Source organism: Necator americanus, chromosome II (genome assembly GCF_031761385.1).
Source record: "Necator americanus strain Aroian chromosome II, whole genome shotgun sequence".
NCBI classification, from domain to species: Eukaryota; Metazoa; Nematoda; class Chromadorea; order Rhabditida; family Ancylostomatidae; genus Necator; species Necator americanus.
The window spans coordinates 18,189,755-18,204,526 of record NC_087372.1 but is presented as its reverse complement, the minus strand read 5'-3'; the positions used below and the strand labels follow the sequence as shown (position 1 = coordinate 18,204,526).

At 44.1% G+C, this 14,772-nt stretch overlaps 6 protein-coding genes across 9 annotated transcripts; 2 read left to right on the top strand and 4 right to left on the bottom strand.

Moving 5' to 3' along the window:
- Positions 1 to 259: 259 nt before the first annotated feature.
- On the top strand, positions 260 to 7,773 carry RB195_018316 (uncharacterized protein; the record flags this gene model as incomplete). 2 transcript variants are annotated; one of them, XM_064185694.1, is made up of 11 exons in its annotated part: positions 260 to 304; positions 447 to 506; positions 1,757 to 1,895; positions 1,968 to 2,137; positions 2,191 to 2,260; positions 2,960 to 3,063; positions 3,117 to 3,203; positions 3,262 to 3,335; positions 6,948 to 7,118; positions 7,393 to 7,475; positions 7,667 to 7,773. In XM_064185694.1, 11 exons carry the CDS (start codon positions 260 to 262, stop codon positions 7,771 to 7,773), a joined length of 1,110 nt encoding a protein of 369 aa, XP_064041575.1. The 2 variants fall into 2 exon arrangements, with proteins under 2 accessions (XP_064041575.1, XP_013303793.2); XM_013448339.2 differs by lacking the exon at positions 7,667 to 7,773 and having other exon boundaries at positions 7,393 to 7,546.
- Positions 7,774 to 8,099: 326 nt separating this feature from the next.
- On the bottom strand, positions 8,100 to 8,813 carry RB195_018315 (uncharacterized protein; the record flags this gene model as incomplete). Of its 2 annotated transcripts, none has more annotated exons than XM_064185693.1 (1): positions 8,100 to 8,813. In XM_064185693.1, the coding sequence occupies one exon, from the start codon at positions 8,811 to 8,813 to the stop codon at positions 8,100 to 8,102; it is 714 nt and encodes a 237-aa protein (XP_064041573.1). The 2 variants fall into 2 exon arrangements, with proteins under 2 accessions (XP_064041573.1, XP_064041574.1); XM_064185692.1 differs by having other exon boundaries at positions 8,100 to 8,762.
- A 22-nt stretch (positions 8,814 to 8,835) lies between these two features.
- RB195_018314 (uncharacterized protein) lies at positions 8,836 to 9,204 on the bottom strand (the record flags this gene model as incomplete). Its single annotated transcript, XM_064185691.1, has 1 exon — positions 8,836 to 9,204. One exon carries the CDS (start codon positions 9,202 to 9,204, stop codon positions 8,836 to 8,838), a length of 369 nt encoding a protein of 122 aa, XP_064041572.1.
- Positions 9,205 to 9,387: 183 nt separating this feature from the next.
- Positions 9,388 to 10,002, bottom strand: RB195_018313 (uncharacterized protein; the record flags this gene model as incomplete). Its single annotated transcript, XM_064185690.1, has 1 exon — positions 9,388 to 10,002. The coding sequence occupies one exon, from the start codon at positions 10,000 to 10,002 to the stop codon at positions 9,388 to 9,390; it is 615 nt and encodes a 204-aa protein (XP_064041571.1).
- A 302-nt stretch (positions 10,003 to 10,304) lies between these two features.
- Positions 10,305 to 10,673, bottom strand: RB195_018312 (uncharacterized protein; the record flags this gene model as incomplete). The annotated part of the gene is made up of 1 exon (XM_064185689.1): positions 10,305 to 10,673. The coding sequence occupies one exon, from the start codon at positions 10,671 to 10,673 to the stop codon at positions 10,305 to 10,307; it is 369 nt and encodes a 122-aa protein (XP_064041570.1).
- A 1,169-nt stretch (positions 10,674 to 11,842) lies between these two features.
- RB195_018311 (uncharacterized protein) lies at positions 11,843 to 13,453 on the top strand (the record flags this gene model as incomplete). Of its 2 annotated transcripts, none has more annotated exons than XM_064185687.1 (3): positions 11,843 to 11,966; positions 13,202 to 13,305; positions 13,367 to 13,453. In XM_064185687.1, 3 exons carry the CDS (start codon positions 11,843 to 11,845, stop codon positions 13,451 to 13,453), a joined length of 315 nt encoding a protein of 104 aa, XP_064041568.1. The 2 variants fall into 2 exon arrangements, with proteins under 2 accessions (XP_064041568.1, XP_064041569.1); XM_064185688.1 differs by having other exon boundaries at positions 11,849 to 11,966.
- Between the last annotated feature and the right edge of the window lie 1,319 nt (positions 13,454 to 14,772).

The window sequence follows — 14,772 nt, the reverse complement described above, 5'->3', positions numbered from 1 at the left end:
CAGCGTTCTCAAAACTTTTCGCTTCTATCAGTTCTTAAATGTTCCTCTCTTCGTGCGTGATGCACCTCTTCTAAAGGATCCCATCCTCTTACACTTTTTTCAATTATTTGCTGCGGCTATTATTCCACCTGCAGGACTGTTCCAACCAATAAGTTTCTGTGAATGTTAATTCTTCGAATGAATTCGTGTTGCCCACAAAATGCGTTATATGGAATCAAAAATCTTGTTATTCTTAGTCGTTTCAGTAATTCTTACTAGGATGAACAAACAGGAGGCGCACGCAGTCGAGCAACTAAGACGAGAAGTAAGTTGTGTAATACTGGGTATAATGTGATGAACAACAATAAGGAGATGCACCTAGACTCCATTTAGGATTGTGCAGATTAGAAAGAAATTAGTTCTTCTTCAAGTTTGGTGTAATATTTTGATGCAATGCATATTTGTAGAATAGCGACCTATTAACGGCCAGCTACGGTACAGACTACAACATTCTGCGATGGGCACAAGTAGGTTTTTCCTAGTGATTTTTTTTCAGAGAAACGTTATTTACACAATTACCTCTAGCCTCGATTTTTAACATGTGTCGATGTTTCAAGAGTTGATACATCTGGTCTCGCTATGAGAGGGTGAAGATAGTCTGAGAGCAGGAGGACAAGGGGAACAAATGTGGCCGTGCAGAGTCGTGTTGTGTCCGTCAAAATGTAGGACGCAGGTTATGGCGTGTTCAGTTTCGTAATTTTGGAGCAAAGTAAATTGTCTCGGAGTTAGCAACCAATTCTCTTTCCGCTTAAAAACCTCGAGCAAGAAAAAGCATTCCAAAAACTAACGGTAAAGATCCTCACTGTAAGCTCAAGAGATCGTGTAGAAGGCATGATTGCGAAGGAAGTACGGCGACAAATTGGTGTGTTTACACACTGATTTTACGAGGGGATACGGTTGGCGTTCGATTTGTACACTCTGCCTCATATCTCTGGGTTATTTTGAAAAAAAGCTGCGCAGAAGTTCGTTTCAACATTTGGGGAGCTGTAAAGAGCTTTGCAGCTGACAATTCAAAAGATCAAAAGGTCTGCGCTCTGGGCACCACACACAATTTTGTACCGATTTTTCTCTTAAAAAAGACACTATCGCATCGGCTCAATTATAGAATTGCTTCCATGAATTTATCTGGGACAATTTACGACAGATGATTAAATGTAATGAAACGTCTAGCTGAAAAGTGCATACGAGAGAAACTGATGCGGTTAAGAAGGTAATCAATGGAATGGGATGCTGTTTTTCTTTTCGTGAAAGTACAAACGGAGAAGGGCAAAAAGAGAGGGGTTGTGTGACTCAGTTGCTTGAACTGTTCAACAAAAAATGTATTATCGAAGTGAACCCAGAAGATTCGGGACGCAGAAGTCATGGAAAAGGTGGTAGCGGCTCCTTAATCGGAATCAATTACTCTATTAAGCACATCGGATTTGATTTTTTATGTTTAAAAGAAGCGAAAAGGGGTGGCTCATTTGTTTTAAGTTTGCGGCGTGAAAAAATTCTCAATAGACTCTTTCACATTCGAGATATCTCCCTATGCCGGCGGCTAACATTCCTATGCTGGAAGCTCAACCTGCCTACTTACCGCTGCTATTTTCGAAGAAAACTAGAAAATTGAAATGAGATCCTCGCTGTCCACTTCATTGTTTGTTCACAATACACACTGCTTTAGACCACAAATTCTTTTCCTCAACCTTTTCCAACAGCAATGTGAATAACTTTCAAGGGATATGGATTTGATTTGGAAGAGGCTTCCGCTCAGCTCCGGCGCCACCTCAAATTTCGCAATTTCTACGACCTTGACAACGCAGAACAAATACAAGAGCACGAAATCCTCAAAAAATACTTCCCTATTGGACTAGTCGGTAAGTGCGTAGCGTAGCCACTGAATGGACGCTAAGAATCAGAAAAGACTGGATATTTCTTCTTCTTTCTAGGGGAGACAGGTCAGGACAACACGCTGCTGGTGATCGAGTGCGCAGGGAGAATCGATTTGGTAGGAATTCTCAAATCGGTACAATTGTCTGATTTCCTTGTGCAAAGGTTTCGCTTACAAGAGAAAATGTTGAATGCTATGAAGACGTTGGAGGAGAAGTCCGGGGAGCAGGTATACTCGATCACTTCCAGATCTACTGCACGGTGCTTAGTAACACATTTTAGGCGTCCGTCATTTACATCCTAGACCTTGACGGGCTGAAGTTCGACGCGTCTCTGCTGAGCATTGTCACAGGTAGGCACGCGAAACTAGAACGTCTGACGTCTAACACTTCCTTTGTTGGGATTCAACCGTGATAGACCGGAATTAACCGCAGCGGTAGAGCTGGACGACTGGAGCTAAGACAGCAGTCGTAGTGCCTTTAATTTAAGAACTTTAATGCGGGCTTCTTTTTCTGCTACTGGCCGCGTTTGCTCTACTTCCTTGCTCCAAAGCTATGTCATCGAGGAACTGAGGAAATCAGAACAGTGCCACAAACCCGTTAAACAAAATCAGCGCCATCGGATAACCAGCCTCATCAACCAGAGAGCTAGCCAGAGAACTTTGCTAGCCACAGTTTTGTCGAGGTGTTGGTCTCACTTCTAGTCTTGAACAGCTCTTAGAATAAAGAACCTGCACTGCGGACGTCAATTGCTCACTTGGCTACTGAGATCGCTGGTGATAAAGGTACTATTTTGAATTAGTGTTACTGCGCTGTGAAGGACTTGGAACACAGCTCAAACTCGTTCTTGTATGCCACCTAATTAAATCAACCATAAACGCTGATTGCTATCACTCAGAAATTTGTTTTGGCGAATTTCGTGCGAACAGGTCGATCGATGTGTCTATATTAGGTAAATCGAATTGTCGTCTTTTCTCGCATTAACACAAAACTACTGCATTGATATAAGCATGCGAAATTGTTGATTCAAGGTTATCCATCTTCTTCTTCAGGACCATATCGTATACTTTGGGCATCTGTTTACACGAACTACCCAGAATGGATTTCCCAAATGTTTATCGTCAATGCGCCTTCTTTCATGAGCTTACTCTGGAAGGTGCTGTTCCTTAGTCATATTCTGTATAGAGTGAATGAAGTCAGTCCGTTTAGGCCGTTGCCCCTTTGATCCCTGAACGAACTCGCAACAAGGTGAAGATCTGCACAACAAACAGTGACTGGAGAGGTCTTATTCAAAAGGTCAGCCGTCGCTTTCTGGTCCGGACTCGTTCGCTTCACTTATGACTGCCATTTCCAGTACGCCAAGGCCGAAAACATTCCTATGCATTGGGGAGGCACGTTGGTAGACTCGAATGGTGACGGGATGTGTCGGTATGCGTTTAAGCAAAGTACCTTCGTGGGTTGCTCATGAGAAAAGAGGTTGCAGACCTTTACCCTACACTTCTTTTTGTTCTAATTCATCTGAATACACCTGAATGTGTGCTATAAATAGGAAACATACAAAACAGACAATAATTCCACTCATGATTCCTAAAGCAAGAAGTGTGTGGCGTACTTCTTACACATTTTTGAGTGGGGTAGTCAGGTAGGTCCGGCGCCAGCAAAGATGAGAACGCAACGTTCCTTTTGAAAGCCAGAATGTTTCAATGGAAAGGGCAAATTTGGATGACCAGCTCAATCCAGGATGAGCTCATTACTCAAGGACCGTGAAGTGTGGCGTAACAGTTACGCAGTGTATAGCAGGAAGTCATTGTTAGACATAAAATTCGATCATACTGTCCAAAAATACCGAACGTTATGGTTTACTCTCACTTCTGATAGTAAATAAAAATAAACAGAGGTTTAGATTAAACACAAGAAATGAATCAGCCTATCGCTTTATCCTAATGGTGAAATAGTTAACGAGTGTGCCAAGTATTTTTTTTTCAAGTTTAGGATCGCGCATGGTGAAACTATTTGGTAAAGCAATCTAACACCTACTCGCCCTCAGCTACACTTCCATCTGTAATATACGGAAGCACAATCTTAAATCGTTAATTACTCAGTATTTTAAACTCTTTGATTATAGACCACTAAGACGAGATTTATAGGAAGAAAGCGGTTAGGTGTATCTTAGGTCAGGAATCACTTTTAAAAGCCTAACGACAATTTTTGAGTATTTTTTACCATCTTAATGTTGATTTTCAATGATGGACTCCATATTATTTTTGTATATTTTCGAAACAATAGAACACATGTTTCATTATAACGCACTGGAAGGGTATTTTTTCCACCATACGCGATTACAACCTGCTGGAAAGAGACAACATCGGGACATTCTTTGACGTCCGGGTCGAAATAAGTCGAAAGAATCCGCCATTTATCAGCGATCACTCTGAGTGCCTTAATTTGATCTTGGTGTTGGATTTTTGACCAATGAATTGATAGTAGAAAAAGGAAAGCTTTCTCCTTCGGCGAGGTTTCACAGAGAAAAATAGTCAAACAACGCAAGAGGAGTCTTCAAGGAATTCATTGAAGTGAGAGGTAAATCTTGATGTCGAAGAATATTTGTAGTTCAGGTTTTTCCAACATTCGAATTTGTGTCTCTTCAGATAGTTATTAGATCAGCAGTTTGAGGCAGAAAAAGTAGATATGATGGCACAAGTTGCGCTTGCGGCTCTTCTTTCTACAAGGCTTGTAGTTTTGAATAATTATAGCGGATGTTTAGAACCATGTGATCTCCCTAAAATATTATTTTAACTAGCTACACGGTAGTCTACGAATTCATTAGGTTTCGAGCTTAAGAGGCGTCTCAGTGTGATTCAACTTGTCAAACACTCTAGAGGGGTTAAATGAAATGACGTTAAATCATCTGTCTTCTTCACTTTAGCCTTTAAATTGTAGACTGCATGCGAAAATGGAGAAGTATTGGGTTGGGGGAAAAATATCCTTATTTTTCTAGGTTTTCTCAGAAACCCTCCAAGAATGATTCCATGTTAGAGTATGGTAGAAGATTCTCGAAGCTTTACCTCGAACGGTATATGGGTGAGCATTTATCTGCAACCATAGCTCCAATTGACCAAAGCCATCTATGAGCTGCCGTCTACTATAAGTTCCTCTAGCCATAGTACGATAAGTGCTGCCGCCAACACCTGCGCTGCGTTCTAATGCGTTCAAAAGAAACCGAATCCCAATCTCGCTCCATCGTTGTTATCAGTGCTTTCGGTCAGAGGGAACATCGTTCCAACACTTACTTCGCTCTGCACGGTCTACTGCCATTCAGAGAGACGGCGCGCTTCGGTGCAAACAAAAATCGATCGTGAACCACTTTCGATTTTGAACTCGTGAATCGGAAAAGCGTCAAGGACCAGTGTCTGTGAGGAGTTGCTTCTCCGCACACACAGGAAGGATTACTCGAGGATGTCGTTACTGAGAACGAGAGTTGGGCCCTCCATGTCAGGCACACGCGACATCGCCAGTGGCTCCCCTGCTACTGATTACCTCGAAAAAAGCCCAAAAATGGCCCCGCCTCAGGAGAATTTGCTTTGCTGCTGCTTTGCCAGAGAATGCTTCAGAGCAAATTCCTTTCTGTTGCATCCGTAAGGCATGCTAAGGTGTGTGGTACTCAGCTCCAGAAGTTGCTCGAAAATATCTGCCAGAAAGGCCAGAGGTGCAATAATGTCTCTCTACTTCACTACAACATTCATCCTCATGTTGCGAAGCCGACTGGCAAGGAGATTGCCGAAATCGGATGGGAAGTGCGACCGCCTGCTGTTGCTCTCACGAGCTGGCTCCTCGCCTATTTCGTTCTGCAGTAGCTTTGTGCAACTGATCTTTTCCATATCCATCAGTGCCTCTCGTCATTGTCCACGCAAAGAATACATTTATTTATTCAGATACACTAAACCAAAAGAAAGGAGAAAAACGAGAACACTCCTGTCTGAGTCAGAACATTAAAAAAATAGGCAACCTTATCTCCAGTGGAACGCGGAGCTGTCTTTTTTGTGGCGGATAACACGTCAAATATGCTCTCTTTGAAGAACTCGCCCGGCTACGACTATGAAAAATTTGGTCCAGTTTCACATCCCCTCGCTGTTCTTCTTCTCTTCTTCCTCTTCTAATAAGAGTACGATTGCTCATATTAATTTTTTTCTGAAATATTAAGCTTACCACTCTAGGTGTAGAATGTATGGAAGGTAACGGTGGACTTCCTGGTCCAACTCTTCGATTTTCTCTCGGGTAATTTTCGTGGCCTGCGAATGTTCTGGCGGAGGAATGGTATTGGTTCGGCTAATTCAACTACTCTAGTTCAGCCGTCGGGCTCTAGTAAAAGAAGAATTGAAAAAAAAACCAAGCAAACGAGTAGTTTTTCATGGTCTATAGAGTGTACTGTTTTCCTCTGATCATCAGTACCAACCAGCCCTGACCAGCGTTCCGCGCTTCCTGGATCTCATCTCCATTTCTGAAAGTGCTGCAACGAAATCCAATATTAACGTTCGCCAATGGCTCAAAGTATTGCTCGGGGCAAGCTTCGCTGGCAGTTTTCTCTCCTAGCCTTTGACGTTGCAAAATAAGCAAGGACGTGCTCACTACTTTCGGCTTGTTACTTTCAAAAAATTCCTGCATAGAAGAAACTTAAACTATTGAAGCTATATAAATAGTAGTACCAGCGAACACTTCTGTTAATGAATGCAGAGTCATTGTAAAAAAAACTACTTAGAAGAAATGTTCTAGGCAAACAAAACGGTATTTCCTTTCTGAACAACCTAATAATTATGAACCCATTCACAATATCCCCACGGCTTGAAAAATCTGCATTGAAGTGTCTTCTAAGAAGGATACTCCTGTTACATCTTCTCATTGCTCATCCAGGAACGCATTTCAAGTTTTCATTAATTTGTCTTTCTTTGTCGAGAAGGAGTTTTCTAAATTTGTTAACATTTCGAATTATTTTCACCGTAACTACTGCATAATCTGACATATTGTCCGACTGGAAACTTTCAGGGAACGTCTCAACATTCCTTTCGATCCGATCCCGATAGAGCTCTACTGGACTCCGGACGAGAAGGCACCTTCTCTCACCGAACTCAACTGTGCGGTAATCCCAGCGGGAAAGGCGAAGACCATCACATACGTAGTAAACTCCAGCGATCCAACCTTCATCGTGATTAACAGGTGAGCGTTCTCAAGAAAGTGCTATCACTTATCATCCATACGCGTGAAATGGGGGCTTGTTGTGTTGCTGCAAAACCCAGCGTCGATCTCGACACAGGATCTGACGGAGCACTTGAGCTCGGCATTAGCGTTACTGAGCCTGTTGTCGAGGCCGTGTACTAACTTAACCGACAGGCAACTCTATAACATCTCAACAACACCGAGAAATAAATCATATTTTCAGGGTATTGTAAGAAGGTTCTTCTTCTATTGTTGTTAAGATTCATTTTTGTAGATTCTGCGACAGAACATTTGGGATGGGCATCTGGTATCACGACAATATGGCTGCGGTTGACTACATGCTTGACGAGATGAGCGGTAAGTCGCTCTCTCAATACAAATATGTACGAGTGAAACAGAGGAAGGAATCCTTGTGGAGTGATCCGTAGAACGTGACCGATATTACTGATCGGAGCCGCCTAGTGTGATTTCGTTTTAAATTACATGAGCCATTCGCTGAGCACTTGAACTGTTTTCTTGGATATGTTAGATTGCAGCACACAACTAAGCAGCTGCGACCGATATGAATGATCATCCGACTAGTAACGTGAACCAATCGCTTGCGAATCATTCGAAAAGTCCTGTTTCTGATACATCTGATGAGCCTAACGTTTGAAGTCTTGGGTTTTCGAAACCTTAGCGTCTAAACATTTAAAGGAGTGTTGTAGCCGATTACGACTTGATCTGAACTTGCTACGCAGCTCCTAGCCAGCATGTTGATGTGCTAAACTCTCGGCATCTTCTTATTTCCTGCATTTTCGTCACAGCGATCGTCTTCTTCAGCTGGCATTTAGTAGCATTATCAAAAAGGTGCTGAATAACATTATCCAGAAAAAAGAAAGGAGTTCATCGTTACAACATCCTGACATCGAATTTTCTTTCGGGTTTATTTTTTCTCAACGATGATTACCTTGATTACCTTGACTCCCGTTGGTCTTCGAACTAGTCGAGCGGGCGCCAGTAATTCTTCCATTTGACCTGATTGTGTGCCAGAGTAGCCCAGTAGTTCCTCCTTTCGCGTGGAACACGAAGAGCATCATATTTTTCTTTGAAGGACTTCGTGAAGAAATCTGACCATCGGGTCGGCGGTCTTCCTGTAGTGCGCTTAATATGGCGGGGAACCCAGTCGCTCACGGCTCTGGTGCAACGGTTGTCGTTAAAGCGCATCACGTGTCCGGCCCACCTTATCTTACTTTCCTTGGCAAACGCGGCGGCGTCTCTAATCTTCGATCGCTGACGTAGGAGAGAACTTCGAATCCCGTCCCTCACTTGCGTGAAACGGGATACTCCTAGCATCACTCTCTCAATTGCGCGTTCAATGACGCTCACCGCGTTTTCTTCCTGCTTGCGAAATGCCCAGGTTTCCGAAGCATAGGTCAAAGCAGGAAGTACGGTTTGTTGAAGAGGTGAGCACGGAGCCGGGTGTTCCTGGTCTTCTTCACTACATCCTCGATGCTCTTGTACGCTCCCCAAGCCGCTCGTCTCCTCCTGCCCAGCTCGGGGGTCAGGTCGTTCATCATGTTCAGTTCCCGGACCAGATAAACGTAGCTGGTGCATTCGGATATGTTCGTTCCGTTCAGCGTGAATGGGGCATCCGAGACCCATCCGTTCCGCATGAACATCGTCTTTTGTAGATTCAGCTGAACACCGATGCATCCACATGTTTCGTCGAATCCGGTCAGCATTCGTTCCGGCTGATGCTAGGTGTTATCAGTACGATGTCATCAGCAAAGCGCATATAGTGTAGCTGCCGACCATCAACCTTCACTCCCATGTCGTCCCATTCCAACTTTCGCATTGCGTTCTCGAGGGTGGCTGTGAATATTTTGGGTGAAATTGTATCACCCTGTCGGACCCCCCTCTTCACGTCAATGATGATGTTCTTGTAGAATGGCGAAATTCCGGTCGTGAAGTTACTGTACAACTCTCGAAGTATCTTTATGTACTGAGTAGGGACGCCTTGGTTGTCCAAGGCTTTCACGACCGCTTCCGTTTCAACTGAGTCGAAGACCTTCTTTAAGTCAATGAAGGTGAGACAGAGCGGCATCTTGTACTCTCGTGATACCTCGATGAGTTTCGAAACAGTGTGAATGTGGTCAATCGTGCTGAATCCTTTTCGAAACCCTGCTTTCTCGCATGGCTGTCCTTCATCCAGGACTTTTTCAATCCTATTAAGGATCACTCTTCCGATCCGACGGACAGTAGGCAGATTGGACGATAGTTGCCGATGTCATGTGGATCTCCCTATTTTATACAACAACACGGTCTTGCTGGTCTTCCACTGTTTAGGAACCTGGCATTCCGACAGATAACGTGTAAAGAGCCTCGCCAGGGTGTTGATGAGTCCTGGCGGAAGGCTCTTCAGGTGTTCTGGTCTTATTCTGTCGGGACCGGGTGCCGTACGATTTCTTACCGACATGATAGCATGTCGTATTTCGGACGGGAGAACCTCTAGAATGACTTGTCCATCTTCCCTCAGGTGGTGAGGAGGCAAGTGGACATGGCTGTCGAAGAGATCAGAGTAGAAGTCGTAGATGATTTTCTCCATCCCCCTTCTCGATGTAATGGCTGTTCCCTTTGGGTTCCGGAGAGCAGTCATCCTCGTCTTGCGACTGGCGAAGTCTCGACGGGCATAGCGGATGCTTTTCCCCTCCTCTGCAGCTTCAGCCAACACTTCTGCTCTTCTCTCTTTAAGGTCTTCCTTTATCGCCTCTCTGCAAAGCCTTGCGAGCTCGGACGTGAGTTCTTTGTTCCCTGCGGCTCGTGCTGCTCCACGCTGGCGTATCAGCTCAAGAGTTTGAAGAGACAGGCGTCTCTTGATAGTTTTAAAACTCTCAGCCTTCATCGCACAGTCTGAAGGTGTTCAACGAGCCGGTCATATTCCTCGTTGATGTTGTCCATTGCGGAATCTTCCCAAAAGCCGGCTAACGTAGCGAAGAGATCCCAGTTGATGATAGTCCTGGGATTTCTCCCTCTGAACTGGGCGGCTTTCTCGGAGAGCCTCTCCCCCTGGTCATTCCATTGTAGGCCGTGGGTCCCGATGTGAAGTTCCTCCGGCGTTCTTCTTGGGCCAACTTTGGCGTTGAAATCGCCAATTATGACCTTGTAGAAGGCATGATCTTCTCGATAGAACTTCTCCAGATCTATTTAGAAAGCTTCGACTTCTACTTCTTCGTAGCTTGATGTTGGAGCGTAAGCGACGAAGATAGTCAAAGCTGGTGTTGGACCACATCTTCTCATCCGCAGACGTCCGATTCGGGTCGTAAGTTGTTCGAAAGAGTCGATGTTCTTTGCCATACTCGTGTTGACGAAGACGCCAACTCCACCAACACCTCTACTGTCGCATGTTCCTAAAAACAGTTCTTCTCCAGTCTCATATACGGCGTTGAGAGGGTGACGTCGTCTCGTCTCGGTCAGTCCGATGACGTCGTACTTGATCTTCTTGGCTTGCATTATCAGATCTTCGATGGCCGCTTCCGATGCAAGCGTACGTGCGTTATAAGTACAGATCGCCATCCTAGTCCTTTTCCGTTTCGGTGGCCTACATGACTCCTGCAACCCCGTCCCACCTGGCGCTACCGTACCAGGCTTTCCTCCGGAATCAGGAGACTCTTATCTATTACTGTGTTTTGCATAAAATTTTAAAACCCACGGGCAGGTTGCAAGCCTCTAGTCCCATGAGTTTCTGGGAGAACTTCCAATCATGTGGAGTGGACATGTGGAGCTTATTTGTTGGAGGCGACTACAAACCGCCTCCCTTGCACTTCCCAGTCACTTGATTGCAGGCTTTTGGCCGGACTAACGTGCGGGATACAAGGATGTCATGAGTCAGTCATGGCTCAGCAGAAACAGGGAGTCCATCCCCTGAATCCACCTGCGTCTCTGGGCAAGCACAAGGTCGCTTTTGGTCCGCGATTTGCCCCCTATCCGCCACCTGGAGACGCGCCACGTAGCCTCGCGACTAACCGGCTGTGGTCCCTCTAGTGAGGGAGATCCGTGGTCAACGATGTTGCAGGAAAATTTTTTACTTTCCTCGACAGAATTGACAGAGAAAGCCTAGTGGCAGCTAATCAAGTTATCAGGACTTTTAAAGAAGTACTGTTTTTCAATAAGCTACTCCAAATGGTAGTCGCTACGCACTGACAGAACAGCGGTTGAAGACGTTAAACAATTTTGAGGTCGTATTTTTAATGTGCTAAGAGCGAAATTTCGATTTAACCCCTCTTCACTTGTGGCACCTTCTCTTGATATGCACAACTGGTTTTCAGGTCGACATATTCGACTTGATAACCAGTTGTGTATACGTATGCTACCATTTATGCTTCCATTCGTGACTATCGCATGTTACTGCCTGGCCTTTGTTCAAGGGAGACGAAAAAATCTACTCTACTCTGAAAGGCCTCGCTGACAAATCCTTTCGTCAAGTCTGCGAGCTTTCTGCGTTGCATTCTATAAGAATCCTACCTGTGGTTTCTTTTCTTTCTTGTGATTAGGATGCATCAAGTATTTGCCCACACTTTCTTGGTTTCATAAGCAAAATGGAGCAAAATGGACTGGAATGACGCTGGCATCATTTTCCTTCCATCTGCGAAGCGTTTGCTTGCGTCCTGCTGCCCAACTCGCACCTCTCAGGTATTCTAGTTCATCATGTTGATGTCCGGATTCAAACCCATTCGTTTCGTCGGATGCGAATGGGGATCAACAGACTTTTCCGTTTGTCGCGAGCACCGTCTTCTTCAGTTACCTTGCTGTTAGCCCAGCTGCTCACCCTCGCCCTTCTGTCGGCCAGCCTTCGTGATTCTCAGTGTTGTAAGACTAGTGTCATCAACAAAACTAAGAGGGAATAACCTCCTGCCTTCAACTTCCGCTCCAGTCTTATCCCATTCACATTTTCGCACACTCAAAAGCGACAGTGAATATCTCGTGTGAGATTGTATCACTCTCGATCCGCTTTCTTCACGCCAACGATGATGTTATCGTAGTGCGGTGAAATTTTGTTTGTGAATTTTACTAGGGATTTGTATGTAATGAGCAGGGATGTCTTCGTCGTCCATGCCTTTCAAAACCGTTTCCTCTCACTGAATCAAAGGTTCGTTTTAGGTCATAAGGGAGAAGCCTAACGGTGTGTTACATCCTCGATACTTCCACAGACTTTGAAACGACGTGTAAGTAGCCAGTCGTCTGAACCCTTTTCGAAAGTTCATGTGTTGCTGGCTGCCCTTCATCTAATGTTCCTCGTTTCAAGAGGAGAACAGTGACTCGATTGTTGTTGGCGATGTCATGCGGTTCCTTCCTTGTACAACAAGACGGTTCCAGTTTTTCTTCATAGATTGGGTGTCTCGTATTCGAGCAGGCACCGTGTGATGACATCTACCTAGCTACTGCGGTGGCGGTAGGTTTTCAGGATGCTTCGATTTGTTCCCATACTACCGTAAAATTCTTCACCGAAATGATGTCATATCGGACTTCCGAAGAATGATCTAGGATGGCATGTCCGTCTTTAGTCAGATAGTGAGGAGATGATCGGAACTAGTTACCAAAAAGATCAGGATCGAAATTTAGGATAGCCCTCTCTATGGTTTGGCAGAGTTTTGGTTAGGATGTCAATGTATTTTGCTAGCGTTGGCTGGTTCACACTAACTGTTACTAAGCGCTGATATATCTGCTATTTCCATTACCGGCTTCGAGCTTCGCTTGACTCCTGCTCAAACACAATGTCATCCATGATCGAACACAACTCTGGCCACATTTATCGTCGAGTTCAGCCTCACTTTGCATAAAGTTACGAACGGTCACTGATCTATTGATCTAATGTTGATTACGAGACTGACTTGGTTTCGACGCTGTGATGATGGTGACCAGCGGTAGAAAAGAGAAGTGTTTTGGTGTACACGAAGATTTTCCACTTGCCCAACAGTTCTGTTCCTTGCTAAAGTAAGGATGTGTTGTAAGTAAGAATTCCTCGTCTTTTTACAAAACCTTATTAAGTGAATTTGAAGAAAACATTGGAAGATTGTCTTCTCAACTGAGAACACCTTTTTCAGACTGGTTTCCCGATTTTGATTACCCTGGGATGCCTACCGTGGACTACCTGCGAATCAAGACTCCCGGCCCTGGTGTGTACAAAGTGAAATTCGGCAACGAACAGGTACGCGCACTTTCTCCTCAGTGAACCAAAACAATCTTCGGATGTAAAAATTTGATTGCAGGCATGGATTCGTTCTCTCACTGTCTACTACAGAATTCTATTCGAGAATGAAAAAGGAGGGAAGGCGGATTTCAAGGAGCTGGCTTAAGCTCAGCTGTCAACCATCCGTGCACAACCATTACCCCTTTGGAGCCCATTCTCCACCCCATCATATTTTTATATGTGTATCTCTGTCATTTTTGTTTGGTACGATGTGACTTTTCGGTTCGCGCTGCCGTAAATGCACTGTTGTAATCATCCTTCACTCAGAGTTTGTTCATAGATAAGGGTTGTCAGTCACGGATTTCATCAGATGCACTCATGATTACCGAGCGCACTTGAGGGGAAACAGCGAATCTGTCAGAATCAGTCAGTCAGTTGTGTCCTCTTCCTTCTAAGTCATTGAGTGCTCCAAAATCTGAGTACAGTACAGTAGGCTACCATAAATGTTGTTCTCCGCGATATTTCACGTTCTGGATCTTGTATCGATTGGCATGGGTATTTTTGCTGACAATTTATATGAATTTCGTGCTTTTGCATCATTTTCAGCAAGTCTTCACATATGAAGGTTCACAAGTTGTTCAAATTTCATTTAAAAAAACAAATAAAAAACATACTAACATGACAAACATAAAAACGTAATTCAACAGAAATGTGTAGAACCTGCAATCTAGAAATATCTGTCTGCAAGCGTCATAATCCCAAAAGTGGAAGACCCGAAGATGGCAACTGAATATAAGGTATCAAAACCACCACCTAGGTTCTGGATCCTCCGTTATGAATGATTTTTCAAACACACATCGGCAGAGACTTACCGAATTTTGCAAAGAAGCCTGCAAAGTTATTTTGCGTACACGGGCAACGTTGATTACAATTAGTGGCTTTAATTGCTTGAAAGAGCACAGCTGCACTGCTCAGGATCATCGGTGAACAACGAAAAACCAAACGATACTTTAGGATAAGAAAAGTGGTAGTCTGAGGAAGATGCATTAACAGCTCAAGCACGTAATCCGGGCTTTTTTGTACCCCATACACGTCGCTAAACGGAAAAGGGATTATCAAGGATGTCAAGACAACCTTAAGCCTTAACTATTCCTCTGCAATTGAGCTTCCTATGATGATGACGATGACAGCGTATTTTTTGAGGTGGTGATCTCATATTTTTTTGGAGGATCCTTCACAAGCTTAGCTCGCTATATAAGAAATCCTTCTACCAGGACTGGAAGAGGTCACCGAACAGTAAATCACCTCGAATATTACTATTATGAATCTTGAAGTCGTTCATCTTTATGAGAATGAGAAGGAAGCCAAAGTTCTCAAAATGTTACACGTAAAAAGATAACCATAGTTGGTTCTTTCTTCCTGGATTATCAATTTCATCCTATCCGAAAGGATAGCACTTGTTCAAGAACACAAATTTCGAAAATT